Source organism: Cygnus atratus, chromosome Z (assembly GCF_013377495.2).
Source record: "Cygnus atratus isolate AKBS03 ecotype Queensland, Australia chromosome Z, CAtr_DNAZoo_HiC_assembly, whole genome shotgun sequence".
NCBI classification, from domain to species: Eukaryota; Metazoa; Chordata; class Aves; order Anseriformes; family Anatidae; genus Cygnus; species Cygnus atratus.
Genome location: NC_066396.1, coordinates 34,699,824 through 34,721,601, shown reverse-complemented (window position 1 = coordinate 34,721,601; position 21,778 = coordinate 34,699,824). Strand labels below are relative to the sequence as shown.

Sequence of the window (21,778 nt, the reverse complement as noted above, 5' to 3'; positions counted from 1 at the left end):
ACTATTAATGTTCTAAGAAACCTGCTTTGGCAAGGGGGTTGGACCCAATGATCTTTCGAGGTCCCTTCCAACCCCTTCAATTCTGTGATTCTGTGATTCTGTAATCATTTTAGAGCATATAAATCACACCAACATTTTCAACACACGGAAGAAAACCTGAGCTGCTGAAGCCCGAACGTGTAATTTACATAGAGTATCTCATTCTGCAAACCAAAGAGAAACTTGTATGGAAAGGATTCTAAATACATCTGGCTTAAAGTTTAGTGACATTTATGCATCAATTTTTCTGGAAATTTTCTGGAAAATAGTATATTGGCTTTGTAGATTGACTTGTTTTTCAAAAGAACACAAAACAAAAAATGTGCAAAAAGAAGGTCTCTCTTGTAAGTAGCCTTACCTAAATCAAATGTACTTACAGATTGCTTAAACATATTTAATTGCTTTTGCAGGCTCTGAGCTTTGTCAGCCTCTTTTTTCATCTCAATGAAATTCCCTTTCAATTCTGCAAGTTCTAGGCGCAATGAGCGGCGTTCCACTTCTGCCGTATGAAGTCTTTGTGTAAACTCAAATATTTGCTTCTGCAAGGATGCTATGCTTTTCTGTTAGTAAACAGAAACAATATTACACACTTTAAAAATATGCCATTTCATATCCATACGTGATTTTAAAAAATCAGTTACATTGAATACCCAGGCAAAACTGTCATCTTGTCCTTGATCTCTAGAAGATGCACACAAGTGCAAAAACATGAACCCATTTCACCTTCTCTTGAGGGTTATTGCAAATTTTATTTTCAGAAAGTATCTACTTTCATGTAAGACCCACAGAGAAAGACAGACTCTATGAGAGAAAACATATCCTTTAATTTTCATCAGAGGGGAGAAAATTACCTTTCCCTACTGAAAGGCAACCCAAACAAATTTAAAAACAAACAAACAAACAAACAAACAAACAAACAAAAAAGCAGTAAGTTAAAGTGAGAAATAGGTTTGTTTTTCTAAAGTAAATATAATTTTGATAGAACTTCCCCTCTCCCCTCCCCCCTTTCTTTTTTTTTTTGGATATATCAATTCTTAGAGTACAAAAGAAAATATCCAGTCAGTGCATAATGCTTTGTGGTGTTTCAAGTCAAGTTCCTGTGTAGCTGACTTCAACTGAGTCATAAAAAATCTGAAACAAAAGTAATGGTGCTATGAAGAGTTTCACTGTAACACTTTTACTGTGAACCTACTGTTTACATGAAGTAGCACATGCATACCATAATGGGTAGTCTGTCACAAAATCCAGCTTCCAGAGCCTGGGCATTTATTTTATGAAGTCCGCGAGCCAGCCTCCGTACCAAGGAGTCCTCCTCTGTACAGGAAATGCTCCTGCTGCTGTCTAGTGGAACAGTCTCCATTATTACATAAAGCTTGTCCATAAGTTTTGAAAAGGAGTTCCTGGCTGCACTTACAAGTAAGTGTCCAGAAAGCCAGGAATTTGGATCTTTAAGAAACAACGACAACAAAACATTATGTAGGTCATTAGTTGTTTGTTGTTTTTTTTTTAAGACAGAAAAAAGCAATAACAAATAGCATCTATAAAACACTCAGTAGGAAATTTCCATTTGAGAATGGAGATTGAGGTTAAGGGAATTTCTCAGAGCAAATTTGGGACAAATTCTGTATTGAGCATTGAACATTCTACTCCTATCAATCTGTGGATAGGTAGGGCAAGACAGGATAAGATTCAGGAGAATAGGATTTGTTTTTCAAAAAATATTTATTTGTTCATGTTCGCCTCCAACACTACACATTCTTAAGTCTTTCTTGGATGTTCTATTTTCATAATTTATGAAACATTCAAAACAAATGCAAGCAAAATTCCAGACAGGTCAAATGTGTTAGATGTGATAGCACATGGTAAAACACTTTATCGTAGTATTTACAATGCAAATTTCTGAGCTTTTTTTGATTCTTCTTCCCTCCCCTCCATAGATGTCTAAATCATTTGCTGTTCAAAATTAGTGAGGCTTGGTACCTTAATGCCATACTATTTATATTCTGAGACAAGAGAATATAATTTACCTTATTCCAAGGCAATTAAAATTTTACAGCTACAATTACTTATTTCCCCACAGGATTTTGGTAATCATCCTTCTCATATAATGGACTTAAGGCCCCAGCACACCCAACATGTCCTGCTTACTGCTAGATTCGTCAGGTCTGTAATTAATAATTGTGTTTAATGTTGATAAATAAAATTGTCAGTGCTCCTTCCACTAATTGGTATTCCAGATAAGAGTTAATAGGTTTATTTATGCCTTAATAAAAGTCTTGTAATTTAGTTTTCCCTCTGCTAGGCAGGTCTTAATCTGTCATTACTTGTCTTATGATACTATCAGTGTAAGATGACAAGCATGGAAGAGCTTATTTACATTCAGTAGTACAGACCTCCTGTTGCTGTAGTGAATTAAAATATTTACTTAAAAGTATAAATAGAGAAAAGAACAATGACAGCTTCTTCTTTTTTCAAGTAAAATATTTTTTTTTATGTTGCAAGGATAAAGCCAAAGGTTGTAAGTAAACAAAAGATTATTGTTATCAGATTTCCATTCAAAATAATTTATCATTTACATGAGACCCAATTTATCTATAAACAAACAAAATAGCACATGATAAAGTCAGCACTCTATTCCTGATCACATCCAAGATAAACTACTTTCATCATTTTAACTCTTAAAAAGTTTATTCTTGTCCCACATTTCAGTTTCAAAGACCATCTCTTTTCTCCAAATATAATGACAACATTAGTTAGAATGTTTAATTAACATAAAACTAGACCATGTGCACTGCCTTCCATGTAAGATGACATTGAAAATATTCTAAAAACCTCTCCTTTGCAGTGATTACTGGTAAATATCAAAAAAAAAGGGGAAAAAAAAGAAAAAACACCTGTCAATGACCTTTTTCTTCTTTCTCCCTAGCACTTCCATCTACACCTCATTTTATATGAGATAGTTTGCCTCTCAGAAAATGTAGTATTTCTTCACGTATTCATTACCAAGGATGGCACACTGTTCCCTACTGCTAGAATCCCCCCCCAGTTTAACCATATGAAAAATAATTTAATAATAATAGTTTGGGGAATTGTACTGTAACACTGTATTTCACAACCAGTATTCCAGCTGAGGGCCCAATAACTAAAGACACTTTCCTGGGATGGGAAAAAAAAAAAAAAAAAAACTCATCTCTGTTTAATTTTCAGTGAAGAGTAATTTAGAGGAAACATGCAGAAATATGTTGATGCAAGTTACTGTTTCAAAAGCCAAAATAAGAATATGATGCAATTCCACAAGGAACTGTATCTATAATCACTGGGAAGAAAATATAGGATTTAAGCATAAGCATTTTAAGTACATGCCCACAAAGGATCAAGGATACAATAAAAGCATTCAGTTTTGGATATTACGATGTGTATAACACAGGATTAACACTAGCGCAGGTATATCACAAAGAGAATTTAATTCTTACATTAAGCAAATTAAGAAAAAACAAATCATTCACTGACAGGTGAAGAAAATTCTCTTTTAATTTGTTTTGGTGAAACAGAACTGTCAGCAGGATGAACTCAGTAGTACTACACTAGACTAAAACGTTAATGCTTCAAAATCTTTGTGTATGTTACAGTTGATGATGTTTGTATTCAAAAAACTTGATTTGTACTTTTTCTGATTTACTCAGTACAGATTCTGTTCAAACAAACCTACAAATATAACCTTACAGACAAACAAAAAAAACACTGACAAACTTTTATTCAAATTGAAGCTAAGAGACCATTCCAAAACATGCTAGAATGAGAACCAAACTAACACACAATGTGAACGTCAACAAATGTGCCTCAAAACAACAGAGTGCACAAGTCCAGTAGTTCCATTTCTGAGTGATACAGATTTGGTTTCTCTGAACTTCCTCAAACACCTCCTCAGAACATCGCCATCTTTAAAACTCCTTTCAAGACACCGAACCATTCCATGCTGTAGATCCACATAGCACCTTCTTGTGCCTACTGTCTCCTGTTACATGCAGTCTCATCTAGAACTGCTGTAATTTCAAAACATGAAGAGAGAAGATGCCTCTCAGATTGCCTATTTACATTCAATAATTTTTAAAAATCACTTAAGTCAGTTTGCAGGTTTAAATCTTACTTGAAATATGACTTACAAAACATAAAAGGGCTTCCCAACTATGCAAGCCCTTCTTTCAAATATATTCACAGCCTTATCACTTAGGTACTTCTGGAAGTTTCATTTCCAACTTTAAATTACTTATGAGTATTTTTTTGAACCAAAGGTTATTTGGAGACTTTTGATCTAATGAGCAACAGAATCCCAAGTAATACATGTTTAGTAAGATCTTGAGGTTCTGTAAAAATACGACTTAAATAGAGATGACCTATAAAAAAATCACCAAACTGACTATGATTATAACATTCTCAGCATGGTTCTTGCTAAATCTACATGTCAAAACTGTGCTGTGTACAGAGGTATCACGTAAATAGAGTCCAACAGAATTCTCATCTACTTCAACACAGGCAAAATATCGTGATGTTTAGGGTATTCTAACTAGGCACTTCAGCATGTTGATGCTGCTGTAGAGTTTATCTCTGATTCCCTTTCAATTTGCTGCTCTTATTCAGTACTCTATACACTGGAATATTTGGAGTATAAATCCGGTGAATATCCTGAAACACAGTACAAACTTTGTTTCATATGGATGCAAATTCAAATTGCTGAAAACGGTGAGCCAAGAGGGTACCTGAAACTCAAACAAAACACTTGCTTTTGATTTAATGGCTAACCTCTGGTTTCAGTTCATTGTTTGTGGTCTGTAAGCTGTATCACAGTCTTTCCGTCCTGCTACTTCCCTTTATTCTTATAAATTATCCTTCATTTCTTTTAATATCCTTTATTCGATGACAGAATTCTTAGAACTTGGAAATTACAAGGTACCAATGAACAACTAAGGATAACAGCAACATAGAAGGAACAAGTGAGATCCTCATTCAGTCCTCATTGCAAAGAAATTAAAGAAGACAGTTAACAGCTGGGAATCAAGAGATGACTTATCCAGGAACTGGCATTAAAATTTTCTGCAAGCATATATATAACATATGTAATACTTATGTGAGGAGAGACTGAGAAAATTACGTAATCTAGACAAAAGGCTCATTGAGGATCTACTTAAAGAGGGAACACAACAGGTACACAAAATTAGGACTGCTATAGTGTGTCCTAATTGAAAGTATTTTCTTTCTCTGTCAGAAACCACATGATAGCAACTAAAATAGATGAAAATCTCAGTTGTTTTCCAGATGTCTGCAATTCTGGAAATTATAGATTTATATCTGGAATTCTAGATTTGTATCATATAAATGGCAGAAATTACATTCAGTCAGTCAGCAGTAGTAAAATCCCAGGTTAAATATGTCAGTTTTAGGGCCTTACTTAAGACAGTAATAGACTTTATTAAAAAAAATAGTTTGATCTTCAGTAAAATATTTTGTAACAGTGGAACAAGATAACTAGGAATTTTTAAAATATTACTTCATTAGACGTTTTTAAGAACAAGTTAACCGTGTATCTATTGGCATGGTATAGAAACATTTTTTCTAACGCACAACAAAGCAGTTCAGATGATTTCTAGAAACATTCTTGAGCCTTCTATTTCCATGACTCCATGTACCCAAATGATAGACATATCACCAATTAAAGAAAATTGATGTTCTACCAAGGCAGTTCTCCAAGAATTTGATACAGAATAGTATCAAAATAGCATTAAAATAGCAATCATGTAAACATCATAGTTTATGCCTTTTTTTTTCTTCTACTACAGTAACATATTTCTAAATTTACCTGTTTTGTTAACAACATCCTGTAATTCTGTGACAGAACTGATTATTGCAGCAAGGAGCTTAGAACTAGTAAACCAGCTGAGTGCTTCAACACAATCAATTTGTTCCTCTTTGTGTCCTGTGAAAGAAAATTGGAACTAGCAATAAAACCAAGTGACACAAGTAAGGCACAATACTACCTTCAGCTCTTTCAGAAATTGACCAAACTAAGTACATAACCTACAAACCAATTCTTCTTTCAGAACATTTTAGACTATATTAAGTACTCTTCAACAACTACTAAAACAGAAAAGTAAATGGATCTTTGGTTTTGTGAAACATTTTTGATACCATTTGATCCTATAGGGGGAAGCAATCTGGTAAAAGAAAGGAACAGGAAAACTACATAATCCTTAAAAGAAAAATTTAGAAATCCTATACTAATATTTTATCTGAACCAAAATACAATCTTTTTGCATTTTTGGTATGAAAAAATAATAAAAGTGATTAATAAAAGAAGGTGAATTATCTTTTTAGAAAAAGGTAAGACACAAAAGATATGATAGCACCTAACTCTGAAACACATTAACACATATGTCAGAGATAACAAATAGTATGAATTCACATGTGAAGTACTGAAAGAAAAGTTACGGGTAAACAGACTAAGTAGTTCCTTTTAGTGGAAATTACATTTGTCAAGAAATCTAGAAACCTCAATTCCAGAAATGACATTTGTCATGATGTCATTATATTAGTCTTTCCACTTTATTATTAACATTATTAACTGTTATTCACCAACCATTTAATTTGACATAACACTTATAAAGCAGAAAACAATTAGCTTACTTGACAGATTATGCTTGCCTTTGGAGTCCCCTACACAAACTAGAATTCCAATGCCTTCTTTGAAGCCATTTACCCAGGAGAAAAGAGAACTAGAAGACTGAGCTAAAACTTTAAGCCTGTTGGCTGCCAGAACTGCAATCACACCTCTTCGGAACACACGTATCAGGCCTTTGAATTTTCTTTTCTTCATTTTAGCTTCTTGCTTCTTTTCCTCTACACCAGAGAGAGCATGAACTAGAGTCCTAATCTCCTGGTTAACTAATTCACAGATGTTGACCTGATCCTGGAGAAGGTGTCTTTGTGTAGACAGAGCACATGATCGGCCATAGAGAGGATACAAGGCACCTGCCAATAGTGCACATGCTGCCAGGAGAGATGAATGTTCCTTCTGAATCTGTGTTAACGTATTTTTCACATAAATATTTTCAAGGGCCAACTTCTCCCGTCTTTTTTCAAGGACATAGATTGTTTCCTTGTTTTTCTCTGCTGTTTCTTGGTATTCCTGGGATAATAGGGGTGGGGGGAGAAGAAACATTAACTGAAAGTTATTATTTAAATAAAAAAGAAATCAAAATCATTTTACCTAAATGAGTTGTTTTTTGTCTTTTTTTTGATGGAATTATAACAAATTGAAGGAACAAAAATTATCAGTCATGACTGTCAAAGCATGTCTCCTAGCAAAAAGTTACAGTACCAGATACATGCAAAAACTAACAATGACATGCCGAAAATTTGCACAATCTTCAACTACAAAGTCTAGATTTCTGAAGCTAATCCACTTCTACAACAATAGAACACAGAGGGTTCAACAGTACCTGGCTATCCACAACAGTTTCATGAGTTCACTTAATAATAAGCAATTACATGCTCTAACTTCAGAAAAAAAATATTGTTCTTCAAAGGAGAAAAGAAATTTAGTGTAAGAGATAGGAAAAAAAAATATGGAAAACTCTGGAAGATAAAACTAGACAGATTGGCAGCAGCTGGGAAAGGGGACTTAAAGGTGATCTCCTAATTACTTTGTAATCAACCCCCTACTTATATATTCACAGATTAATTAGGTCTCATACAGAACAGAGTTTTGAAGAGAATGGTGTAATACATATGTTTTTATGTTGACTACAGCCATCACAGATTTTTTCAACTTGCAGAACTGTTGTTTTTTTTGTTTTGTTTTGTGTTTTTTTCTCCCTTCTCTAAGCCTTAAAATAGGGAAAGGGGGAGGTTTGAAACAGTAAACCCAAACAGCTAAATGAAGACTCCAAAAAGCTACGGAATATGAGGACTATGGTTATATTATGCAGATTAGGTGCTGTTGATGACAGGCGTGTTCTTATACCAGAATCAAGACAATATGCCATGGCCTCAGATGCTTAGACTAGCTTCCTGATACGTGAGAGTCCTCTGACTGAGCCACTTGAAGCTATGATTAACAGGGTTCAGTGGTACATGGAGGTAAAAATGTTTAGACACCTCACAAAAACCCCACAAGCTCAAGTCAAACTTTTATGGTCCTGTTACAATACATGAACTCATAAAGGTAGAACAAGCGTAATGCTAAGTCAGTATGACAAATTAAAGAGATGATTATATCAAGTCTCAGCTGCCTCTCTTAGAGTTCTAAGCAGTTTTGTCAGAAATGGGGCAGAGGTTATTCCTGTTAGTAGTGGACAAGAGAGAAGTAAAGTGACATTTGCCAGTCACATTCCCACGTATCAACTTTGGTACTGGTCCTAAGCAAAGGGGGATAGGGGCATCCTAATTTCTTCTTCCTCCTTCACCCAATAAACACAAAATGGGGAAAAATACATAAACTATCCTTAAAAAGGAAATAAAAAGATTTTGCACTTCTGGAAAAAAGTTAACCTACGTCAGCTCAGAATGTCTTTGACCAAATAAATATTTAATTATTTTTGGAAAGAGAAAGCATTTTAACTGGACTAGGAAGACAAACAGAATAACAGCTCTCTCATGACCAAACTTATACACATTGCTCTTTAAGACAAAGAAATAAAATACCACCAGGTAGACTTTACAGATGGTTTGACAATATTGATGTTGAGAGAAAAACATACTACAGTGTTTTGCATATAACCAGGTTATGTGTGTTATTAAAATACTTCCAGTGATAAAGAAATATAGTAGGTAATTTAAATACTTAATTATAAAATGCAATTTACAGGCTTCATATGTCACTTAACTGCTCTAAAATTAAGTATGCACAAGTACAAATACTTTCAGAGCTACTGCATTATTTAGAATGCTTCATTTTTACAGAGAAAAAAAAAAGAAGAAAAACTGATAGCATGACTGGATGGAACTGAAAAGGTAAGCTGAATTTAGAAAACAACTTATGGTTTCTGGCCATTACAGGTGAAAGGCCAACATCTGAGTAAACAAACTTAAAGTGTGATCCCTACAGGGTTGTTGGGCAGCAATACTAACATCCAGTACTCTGGCTAATTAAAGCTTATCAAAAAAACAAAACAAAATAAAAAAAAACAGTGTTTAAATGTTTCAGGTTATATGGGAATATGCAGAAGTGAACAAGACAGTGACTACAGAAATTAAAAAATAAATTGTAAGAAAATGCACCCTCGTATTTCTAGGGGCTGATAATTAATTTTGTATTTCTCTTCATTATTTCTAGTGTTTTCTTCAAAGCTTAAAAGTACAATTTTGAAAGGGAGAGAATTCTCCTCCTAAATGTTGGCAGATCGACTTCCTTGGGTGCTTGAGTTTTGAGAGATTCCTCACTGGGCTACAGAACTTGGTAGATTCCAACAATCCTTAACAAAAGAACGGATGATACTAGCAACACAGTTTTATCCTACTTCTTACACTTTATTTTGGCAAGAAAACAGAACTGGAAGCTAGAAATATAATGATGCTGACTTCAAAAGGTTTTCCTGTATTTCAGTTGGTTCGTTTTCTGTGTTAAAACACCAATTTTTGATACAATTGTAACATAACCACAGTCGTTAGGTAGTTCACCCACCTTGAAGTAAAAGCAAAGCTTCTTTACAAAAAAAAAAAAAAAAAGCAAATAAAAGAAAAGCCATTTTTCTCCCTCAAGGATTTTTTTTTCCGTTACCTATTTAGTAAACCTCTTATTTTTCTCTTGAAAATAATAATTTAAAAGTAGTTACAGGAATTTTCTCTCACAATATTTGCCAGAACAAAATGCTACTATTTTAAGTGGTTGCCACAAAAATGGGGACAGATTAATAAATGTCTACATAATAAACAAACAACAACTCATAGTTAAAATTCAGAGGACTTTTCCTATGAGACTGTGTACAGACTAAATAAATAATTTGTGTGAGGCTAAGGAACAGGCACTGTAACAGAATGGTACACCGTAAAATCAAGGGGACTAAGCTTCTTCTGCTACAAAAGACAAGGAAAAAGGATATTCATTTTAAGGTCTATTGACCATATATAGAGACTAGGAACAAAGAAAAGCAGTATCTATAGAGAGGCTTGTTTACTGCTGGTCTGCAATAAGGCCACTGTGGGAATTTCTGCCCCAGAGAAAACCTGCTTTCCAGTTACATTGTCCACCTGATCAACAATAACAGCTGTGAAGTAGAATCTGTTAATATCCATAGATCCTATCTTGGAGACAGGGACTCTGAACACGACTAGATGGGGACAAAAGCAATGGCAGTTGTCATTGCTACTAAAACCTCCATATTGCAATGTCACATTTTAATAATTAGGAAACCATTCAGAAAAGCCCCGTTTCTCCACTTCAATTCTAAGAAACCAAAATAACAATCTCCTCAATCCATTACTCGTATTGCTGTGCAGTTAGAGCTCTCAGATAACATGATAAAGTCATCAGCACAGATCTACGACATGTCTGAACTGAAAGCCTTCTCTTTGCCTTCACATATGTTTCCTATGGAAACAAGGCTACAACATTAGTGTGTCTGCATAACTCTGATCCATCACAGCAGTGAGCTTGCAGATTAATATGGCCAACAGACCCAAAATGCACTATGGAAAAGACAAGTCTAATGAGAAACAAGCAGTCAGGATTAGAACAGCCCTAATAGCAGACATCCATGGAGCCTATGGACCTCAGAAAGGTAAAAGCTTAATCTGGTATTTGTAGGTTCAATGTCAGTCATAAGGTAGAAATCCAGAGGAAATGAGACTGTCTTCTTCCAAGATTGACACTAAATGCTAAGGCAGACAAGCTGGAACGTGAGAAACAACAAAGATGAGACCAGGTTTTGTTGAATGAACTCCTGTTTGAAGTTCAAAGTGTACACAGATGCTGCACTGCTTAGTTTCAACCGCTATCAGCTTGTAATCCTACACAACTTGTTTCAGAAAACATGCCCAGGTATTTATAATGGAAAGCACTTCCCTTTTAGAAAGCTAGTAGTCTTTTACAGCACGTTGATGTAAAAAGTCTTTTCCAGAAGACATGCCTAATGCACAGCCTGCAACAGAGTGGTATTTTCAGTGCATGCGCGTGCCAGCTACAGTTGAGCAGAATGGCATATTCAGCACCATCCCAAAGCATGGTATAGTATTACACAGAACAAATTCTCCACAACACATTACAGTCCAAAAGAGATTACATAGACCTTTGTTTCACACAGTATCCATAGCAGATAGAAATCTAAACTGCATAACCCCACTACTTCTTTTTAAAAGGAAAGGTCAATTTCAAAATTAATCTTCCTTATTTCATCATTCTTTTTGTTGATAATGATCTCGTAACACAAAAGTACAGCATGCTGGAGGAAGTCACTATGAGTCTGGATGCCTCTTATGGGCACTCATGGGGATGTTTTCAGCGTTGCCAATATCCAATGTGAACTGTAAATCTTGAGCAGAAAACATTTAAGATTTTAGCCCATTTCCAAAAAATCACAATAAACTGCTTTGCCTAAAGAATACTTCATAAATACGGTTTTCAGAGAGCAGACTTCCAAGCTTAAAATCAGAGACAAAAGCAGCCTTCATCTGACAAAGCATGTTTCAGATGGTAGTCACAAATAGCAAGTCATATCTTACTTCTTGTATTTCACAACAATTTTAACTGAAACATCTCTAAAGGGCTGTGATTGTAAAGACAATGAATTGCAGTTGTAGAGTAACAGTAAAAATTTTAGATGGTTAATAATTTTCCTAACAATGACTGATGACAGCTTTACACATTTGAACCATTGCTCACCAACGTATTTTTATAAAAAGTCCTTTAACACTGCTGAAATCTACCACTGTAACTGCTAATTAGTTCTCAGGGTCAGAACGAATACGCCTAAATTCATCCACAGATGACACCAAATTGCTGTTATTCTACAAAGTCTTTGCAAAGCATGACACTAAAAACTAACTGCTCAACTACATAATTCCTAAATAAGCAATTTCAATCTTAAAGCTTTAGCATTCTCAAAATATATACATTAGCAACTGCCAGATGACATTAAGCACTTAATTTCTGGAACATTTTAACAAGCAGTCACTTGTTTCCTATCCTAAGTGAATTCAATACTAGCACAGTTGTTTTAGTAGTGGTGATTTTTTAAATTTTATTTTAAAGAGATACTAAAGGTCCCTTCCAACATCAACCATTCTGTGACTCTGTAAAATTCCCAAACAACCTGAAATTGGTTAGGAGCTCAAACTACTGAAATAGTCCATTAAATATTTACAAGGAAAAGAAATTCAGAAGTTCACAGCACCATACCTGTGCCCTTGCATGAACTTCCCCAAGGAGACCTGAGTACTGCTGTTCCAGACACTTTTTTTGTTTCTGCCAAGAGCTTTCCTGTGCTTTCATCTGTTTGGCCATTTTGCTAAAAGCTTCTTCCTGGCTTTGTTGAAGCTCCTTCATAGTATCGTACTTGTTCTTATAAACATATTCTAGGTGAGATATCTGCATGACAAGCATTTAAAAAGAATTTTTTTTTATCTCTTGATAAACTTTTGGACTTTAGCTGTACATATTAATTAAATTACAGAGTCTTCCCCAGCATAAAATCTAAATTTCAATTTCTTCAACTTATTTATTAAAAGTAAAAAGCCTTTCATGACAGATTGTTTCCTTGAATCTTGCAAGACACATGCTGGAATAATGGCTTTTCTTTATTTTCTGTTTGTTCATCCCTATACCCCCTTGAATATAACTGTTGCCTTCTGAACCTTAACTAGACATCCCTTACTCATTTTGAAATAAGTGCATTAAATCTTACAATGCTAAATTAGTAATCCAAGTATACCAGTCCTCTAGCAGTCTGCAAGAACTTGAAGTAATAATGAAAAAACAGTCCTTAATTTCACTTTTTGTTTGATTGGAAAGCCAAGACATTCCACATGTTATTGAGTATGAAAACAATTGCAAGAAGCTTTAGTGTACAGAATGTTTTTCTCAAAATAAGCTCATCAGTTTATAATGCAATTTCAATGAACATGAAGTGATTCACTCTGTGATTTAACTTTGCAGCTCCCATGCAAACCAAATGGAGGAATGAATTAAGTTAGCAACAATTTCTAAATGCATGTACATGCACTTTGTTGTGAAAGATTATCAGCAATATACCTTCCAAATACATCACATCAAAATGTGGGAGAAAAACTTTGTTTTCAAGAAGTGGGTACACCACAGGTAACAACACTGCCCCAAATCTGTGAAACGCTGGTAAGTACATGACAAGAGCCCTAGAAACCTCACAATCAATCTCAATAACCATACTAAATTAAACTGTAAGAAAGAGTTAGGCACACATACACACAAAAACACTGCCAACAATGTTCATTCCCATCTCCTCCCTTCCATTCTCCTTCCTCCTCTACATTGAAATGAAAATAGAAATGTTGTCTTTCTGTATAATCCAGAATTTATTCTAAACTATCCCTCTTTAGTGATTTTGATTTTTTACTAAATGATGGAAGGAATCAAAATGATTCACTGTAACTAGCCCTGTCCCTTACACAAGCCAGAAAAGTGGTTACAATTCCAGCAGATGAGAAAGTTCTGAAAGAGCTTTTCCCTTCCTATGCTCAATAACAAAACATCAGGGCAGCCAAGATCTGGAATCATTCTAGTAGTCCATGTCAGCACAGGACCAACCCGATCAATGGAGTCAGAACATGAACTGAATGAAATTAAAGAGTGGTATATGTTAGTCAGCGGAACCAGTCTCAGTCTCTTCTTCCTAAAAACGTAGCGATTTCTGGGGAGAAGGGCCATGGAAGTTCATTAACATTAAGATCACTCAGAAAAGTACAGTTTCTCCCTTGAACAAATATTAACATATGTTGACATGACTTATAAAAATAACTATTTTCTACTGTATTTCTAAATACAAATATTATAATCAATAAATCATAATTAAACAAAAAATACATTGGCATTTTTTTCAAATATTATATCCGAATCTTAAACACATAATTTAAAGATGATGTTCCTGAAGCAAGTGCATTTTGTTTCTGTTTTATGCTAAAATAAAGACTTGCTTTATTAGTGTAAATGACTAAGTTCTTTGAATTGCTTCATCAGTAAGATTAATTTATTTTCTTTTAATTAGGTCCCTGTGGCTAATATTGGCTAGTACTATTAGCATGTCCTGCACAGAAAGCGGAGCTTAGAGACTTCATACAGACTTCAGTCACATTTACATGCCCACAGCAATGGCATCAAACTGAGTTGTAGACAAGCCATAATTAATGGTATTGAATTATTAACGTCCAAATTCTTTTTGAAATAAGATGAATGTCAGTCCTTTTTAATGATACTGTGATGTGGACAAATGTCACTGAATTTAATAGAGGTAGCTGGTGCCTAAGGACACTTACCTTCTCATTAGCCCTGTTGAGGTCTAAGATCAGGGCATCAACATTCTCCTGCAAGACTGCACAAAGCTCAGACCAAGAGAATCTATCTAGGATGCCTTCTGGTTGTTTTATAAGCACACAGCCAGCTACCAACCGCTGGTACAAGCCATGGAGGAAGGTTAGCTTCTCCTGAGACAAAAGAAAATGTAACTGTTATATATGAACAGTGTTAGAATCTAAAGAGGTGCATCACACTTGCAGTAATATGAGCTGCACACAACTGAGGAGAAAAAAAAAAAGTCACCAAGCTCATTGTCAATCTTTTGAAAAGCAATACTGCTAATATTTGCAGTCAAATATATTAAAGCCAGAGTAAGAATACAATTTTTACAAAACTTGTCTGGTTATACGTAGCATATATATACAGAAAGTCTGATCCTGCAGTGCTCATAACCACTACCTAATACAGATACAATTTTCAGTTCTATTAGTAAATGCAATTTAATTATTCATGTTAACACTTACAGGTACATTCAAACTGTACCCACCTGCAATATCTGCATAGCACACAGAAAAGAGCCTGACTGGCTTGGCAGCACAAACCACTGATCCAACAACTGACACTTTAAATTCCTTCGAAAATTTCTTTTGCATGGAATATATATAACCAAATAGCTACACAAAACGGGCTTATGGCTTCATCAGCTACATTTCATGAACCGCATCTCGTTCATTTACAGTGACTTTAGTCAGTGGTATAATAAATTGATGCAAATTGTACATAATCTTTAGCAACAATAGTATGCAAAGGAAATTCCAGACTTCATCCTTCTAGTACAGATATGCAACTTAGTAGCTTTCATTAAGAAAACAATAGAAAGCTGTACCTCAATAACCGCCAGAAACGGAGCCTTTATTCAAAGTCAATAAACCAGTGGAAAGGTTCTCACTGTTTGCCAGGGGCCCCAGTGAAGCTTTAAAACAAGAAATTGCGGATGACTAAGTTGAGGAACTATGGTCTTCCTGAGACCTTTCCATTGCACTTAGGTGCATTTTCTCACAATTATTTAATGGTATTTTAACTTAAAAAAAAAAAAAAGAGTAGTTCAGTTTGTTTTAACTTCATTTTTGGCAGATCTTCTATTTCCCCAAGGAAAATGCAGTGTGCCACCATCGTAGCATTTTTGCTTGAGCTGTGATAAACTAAGGATGATAATTATCCATTTGGCATGAAAATAAGGGATCCCAAGACCCCAAATCAATTCACACATGTTGAATGCAACCACAGTGCTGTAGACATGCTGACTTTACAATATAACCAGGCTTCTAGTTTCCTTCACTTTAATCATTATCTGATGTGTGCATAACAATTCCAGCTGCTTCATGTGGACACTATTTAAATACCAGACTGCTAGAGAGGTGGAAAGAATGTTCCCTTTTTACTCAGTTGGCAACCAAATTTAAATTTGTGGAAGTAATGAGCTCAATATGCACAACAACAATGATAAAGAAAATCACTGCTATTGCTAATAAAGAACTACTTTACTGGGAGGAAATAATAAAGCAACAAAATTAACATCTGTAAACAAATACAAAGAGAGAGAGAGATAACAGTTCTGAGATAAGATTTTTTTGAAGCAATTCCTACTTACAGCACACCACAATGAGCTAAAAGCTCACAAATAAGAATTTTTAGGTTTTTTGTCAGGCATGCAAAATTACCTCAATTCCACATTTGCTATCTATCAATTGCTATGTGAATCAGTAATTAACAACATGTGAAGATGATACTGTTGTAGGTTCCAACCATAGAATATTCCTGTTAACTTTCAGTTTGAAAGAAAGAAAAAATGTTCATTGAGCATATCTGTTTTAAATAATTTCAGTTGTTCAAAAACTCAAAATACTGGAAGAGTTAAGATATTAGTTCCAACGCAGATGGAAGCAGAAGCAATATATCCTGAGATCTTGTAGATATTAAATACATTTTTTAAAATACATATCTTAAAATCATATTTTGGGGATAAATCTGTTAAGTCTAAAGGTAACCATCTGATGTATGTAAATGTACAAAGTAAAGATTAAATAAAGTCTCTTTTTGACAGTCATCTTGTCTCTGGTAATACCTCCATATCCTTCTGGTAAGCCCTGGTAAGCTTCTGGATTTCATTTTCAGATTTTGTGGCACATACTTTCTCCTCCTCCCAGCACTGCTGTACATTCTGTAGCTCCATTTTTAAAGCTCCTATTAAAATCTCTTTGTCTGCACACTTAGTATGCAGATGATTTAACTCTTTATTGGCACCAGCCAAGTTATCCTGTGCTTCCTGTAGAACAGAGACACAGAACAGAAAGGTTGTTACCTTACTCCAGAGCTTTGCATCTGAGGAAGTAAACATTCACATTGCCACGTGTTCAGAAGACTCCAGGCTAATCTGACTACATCTTGCCAATAATAGATTCTCAACACTGACAATAGTCCTTTTCCACAGCTTAGAATTAGACAGCATCAGAAATCCATCTCAGAAAGTTAAAAACTCCTTGGTACAATGACTTTTCTTTTTGAATTCAAAATCCAGTTTATCTCCCCAAATGAGAATTCAGAAGTCATGAATGCAAGTTATCCTCCGCAGGGTGAATTGGTCTTTGAGACAGTGAAAAGACACATTATTTTCGTAAGTAAATCTTCGATCCATTACAGCCAGATTGGTGGACAACAGAGCTACTGTGAACCACTATATTCTTTATCTGCATGGAAAAAAATAATAATTTGAGGACTCCCTTTGGAGGTTTGACCATGAAAAGAAATTAATCATCAGAAATGGCCATAAAGATCATGTTACCAATACCAAACCTCACAAGATAAACAAAGAATTTATTAAACTATCCCTTGTAAGACAAAAGATTGCTGACATACACATGCTTACCCTTCCTACAAGCACTGGACTTCCAGAACTGCTAAAGTTTGTTAAAGGTCAAAACAAAAGTATTGTTTCTTTTTCATACAACCATAGCTGCTTATATGGGAAATATAATAGGAAAGATGCTTCCAACTCATGAGACAATGACTTTTCTTTTTCTTAATGAAAATATTACAATATTAAAGCACCAGTAAGTTTCTAACAAATGTTTTTAGGCTGGACCTAGTTTTCAATCATTTATTAAATTTTATCACTGAAGATTTAAAGTGATTGTGTGCATACACAATCACTTTGTATGTACTACATACAAAGCAGCACCATCTGTGTGCAGAAAACGTATTTTTTGCTTGAAGAGTACACATATCTGTTTCAATGGGGTCTGCAAAAAATGAAGCACCTAAGCTTTAAATAGACCTCGTAACAGAAGCAAAAACCATAAGTGTCCTGAACATAAACTAGTTAGTAAAGAAAGTTCAGATCAGATGAAAGGATATGATGTTCAAGTATAAATGAATATGAAGATTTAATAAATGTTGCAGAAATATCTCTGACTAAATTGAAGTGATGAAGCAGTATATACCCTGCAAAACAATCTGAGAAACACTGGGAGTAGAGACATTCTATTTTGGCAGTAATATAATACACTGCCAGCAGGAACATTAAGTTCAACCATGACCTCAGGACTTCCTCACTCCCTTGGCCACTGATGTAACCAGACAGGACGTTACAAAAGTGGTATGTTAGCAAAAACAAAACAAAACAAACAAACAAAAAGACCTCTTTACTCAGAAAGGTTTCTGAAGTGTATTTACCAGTTCCCAGGTATATCTTACTGGTATACCTGATGCTTCATACATACATTAACTTGTCTGTTTTGATAAACAAAAACTAAGAATGGACATCTTTAATAACATCTCCTTTCACATGAACAGAGGTAAAGTTTTCGTAATTTTTAGTTTTCTTGAGAAAAGTAGATACAGTTAGTTAAAAAACTACTGAAAGTCATCTCAATATAAAACAATACTTTAAAATTGAAAAACAGATTTCAAATTATTTCAGAAGTGCAATCATTGAAATGCTCAGTTATGTAGACTCAGGTGGTAACCAGAATGAGATAGAATGACTTCACACAACCTTGCAGGGTAACTAGTCTGCTCAACAGAATACAATGATTCATAGACTTATTCAGATACGATGAAAAGATAACATACATCCAGATGGATACTTTTTGCAGAACTTTCAAATTTGATGTTAAGTTCATGAAACCATACCTTAAGGTCTTGACTTAAAGCATACATTTTCTCTTTGGATATCTCAAGTTCTTTTGTCATCTTTTCACACAAAGCCTTCATTTTCCCAAGCTGTGAAAAACACGGAGGTCAAAATGGCTCTTACGGAAGAGCTATATAATCACTTGAATATAAACGAAGAATTTTATATAATAAATTCATTTTCAATTCAAATCCTTTGACAATATTTATACTCTCCACAATCTAAATAATGTGCTATTAAAAAAAAAAAAAGCACTGAAAACTCTTTTATAGTGATTTATGATAAATAGCAGTGGCTAAAATCCCAAACTGAGCCCATCATTAACTTTCCCATCAACTCTCAAAATATCTGACAAAAACAAGGACTTTGAAGTGTGTTTGAAATGTAATAAATTCAGATTATGGTTCAGGGAGTGGTTTGAGAAAACATGCTTGCAAAGTCACTGGCCTTTTGCACAAAGTGTCCAGCTAAGAGAATAGTCTCTTGCTTTTTACTGAGTGCTGCACAGCAGTCAGATACCAAGAAGCAGCAGTAATGATCCCAAGAGAGACGTGTTGACTTGTCAACTTTTTAGGTTTTAGAAGCAGCCACCTTAGTGGTCCATAATGACCACTAGGTGTACTAGCTTCACTTTCAGAAAAAAAAAGATAATAACGCATCACTATAACCTTTGTTGTTGGTTACCTGATGATAAGGTTAGTAACACATTCGTCTGAAATAAACCATCGAAAAGATATGTACTACATTGAAGGCTACTGCTCACACCTGAGCATTCAGAAACAACTCTGAAGTAAAATATCCCATTTACAAAATTTACAAATTACTCTGAATTTTTTTTTGTTGTTGTTCAATTTCAGATCAGGATACCTGGCAGAACCCTCAGAAATAATTATGGCAAATTGCAGACTGCAACTGGAATACTTCCAGTCTTTTTACGGTTAGTAATGGTCTAGTAGCCGTTTTTCTCTCCCCAAGCATATTCTAGCCTCTGCACTAGAGCGTCTGCACATTCTGCACATAAAGTCAAAAGCTTATTCTCCATCAAAAACAAAACACGCATACAACTTTCAGTCACACACACAAACTATATAATTTAATCTAGTCATTTACACAGTAAATTAAATGTGACAAATTACAAGTTTACCAGCATATTTCACATACCCACACAGGTGTACATGTATATTAATAATTCCATCAGTATGTGTGGTCTTGTTGGAAATCTCACTACAAAAATAACCACTACATAATTACTCAAAACTAAACCGTTACTGCTGTGTATTAAAACATCCTATTTTTATTGCACAGTGCCCTTCATAGTCCCTTTGAGTTTTATTGTGTTATTACAAACAGTTTTACTACTACACATATCTAATATACAAAAAACCAAAAGCAGTGTTATCTTTGGGGACGGGGTAATCAAGAAGGACAGAGCACTGCCCTTTCTGTGCACCATGAAGGTGCTCAGTGATCTCTGGCTCTGTATGACAACTTCAGGGTCAGTCACATGCAGTCCTACTGGGAAGTCTTGTGGCAGGTCATCAGCTGGTCCTGCTCTGCTTGCGATTTATTTTCCTTGACAGTTCATTCTTCTTTCTGTCAGAATACCCTCTTTGCTTTCTTAGCAGCCACCCCCTTGGTCTCCCCACTGCTGTCTCTGGCACGGTTTCACAACAAAGCACATCACTAAGCCAAAGCCTGCTGAGTCGACTTTTCAACTGTGCTGCACACCACGTGACACTCCTCCTCCCAAATAACAATTCGCTGTGGGTAATATGTTCCTAGTTACTCTGCAGCTTCCAGACTTGGGTCTCAGAAGAGTTTCATAATGACTATACACGTCGGCTCTCTTATCTCACTGGGAGAGACCTAACGGTGCTTGCTGTTTACAAAAGTATAATTGTTTCCATGGTCACTTATTTTTGCGCCCACTGAACAAACTCAAAGGTCTTCCAGGAGACCATGCTTTTTCCTGTAAGACGGGCAAAGCTGATATACTTTTTTTTTTTTTTAATATTGCGAATGCCTAGCTAGACTATGCATTTGCCAAAACAAAAGACAAAACCTAAAAATGAAAAAACATTACTGGCATTTTTACAGTCTTACTACACCTTGCTCTTCCGTATTTGCCAATTTTATCCAAAGATAAGCTAATTAAAATTTTGTACAGAAAAGCTTTAACAAAGTGTAGTTAACTTCTCTCTACAGCCTTTAAAGCTACAAATTCATAAAACCTTTAAACCCAAGAGGATTAATTTAATCACATTAGCAATACAAATGAGAAAATAAATGCAAGATTGTGACTTTTCAGACAGTAAAATAAAAGGTCAGTAGAACTGCATGAAAAGCATTTTTTTTTCAAGGGTAGGACTCCCAAAATTGAAATGTATCAATTGCCATCTTAGGTATCTTAAGGAAAGTACTGTCAAGGTACTATTTTACTTGAAAAGACTGCAAAACGCCATCAAAAAATAGAGACTTCATCATAAACACACTCATCTCAGAAAATTATGCCACTTTTTAAATATACAAGGGAATGCATATTTGCATATCTGATACCAATGACTGCTGAGTCTTAAGTGGTATTTAGGAGTACTGTAATATACACTGCCCAAACTCTTACATCTTCTTTTAACTGAAATCCTAGATATGGAAGACCTATTTCCATGAATGATTATTGAAAATAATAAGCCCAACAGATTAAAAAAAAAAAAAGTGGGGAAAAAAAACTCTTTTCCCCGTCCCCCCAAATATAAGTGAAACTTTACCGCAGGGCAAGCTTAGAGAAATAGTAGTGACAGAGGCTATTTCTTTTTGTATATGTGAAGCTGTCAGCTCAACATTCCCTCTCTTCTGACCTTTGTTACAAGCAAAGCGTATGTACTGCTGCAGGCTGAAGGCAATACATATAGAGCCAAACAGTGCAAGTGTTACCTCATTAGACGTATCTTCCAGCTTGTTCTGGTAAGCTGTCAAGGTACAACTCAAAGTCTCAAGGACAGAGAAGCTTGAAGGCTTATCTTTGTCCTTACAAGTGCCTAAAGAAAAATAGAGAATGAAAATTAAGCCCATAA

At 35.0% G+C, this 21,778-nt stretch overlaps 1 protein-coding gene across 9 annotated transcripts in view; it reads right to left on the bottom strand.

The window, feature by feature from the left end:
* CCDC171 (coiled-coil domain containing 171) overlaps positions 1-21,778 on the bottom strand; it is a 168,116-nt gene that overhangs the window by 85,402 nt on the left and 60,936 nt on the right. For 8 of the 9 annotated variants that reach the window (XM_035569709.2, XM_035569708.2, XM_035569707.2 and 5 more), the window contains 9 exons: positions 21,639-21,742; positions 18,707-18,796; positions 16,641-16,841; positions 14,536-14,703; positions 12,428-12,616; positions 6,718-7,219; positions 5,894-6,010; positions 1,259-1,485; positions 417-599 (listed from right to left, as the gene is read on the bottom strand). In XM_035569709.2, coding sequence (XP_035425602.1) covers positions 417-599; positions 1,259-1,485; positions 5,894-6,010; positions 6,718-7,219; positions 12,428-12,616; positions 14,536-14,703; positions 16,641-16,841; positions 18,707-18,796; positions 21,639-21,742 — 1,781 coding nt within the window. The remainder of the gene's footprint in view (positions 1-416; positions 600-1,258; positions 1,486-5,893; positions 6,011-6,717; positions 7,220-12,427; positions 12,617-14,535; positions 14,704-16,640; positions 16,842-18,706; positions 18,797-21,638; positions 21,743-21,778) is intronic. The other variant, XM_050716509.1, reaches the window with a different exon arrangement.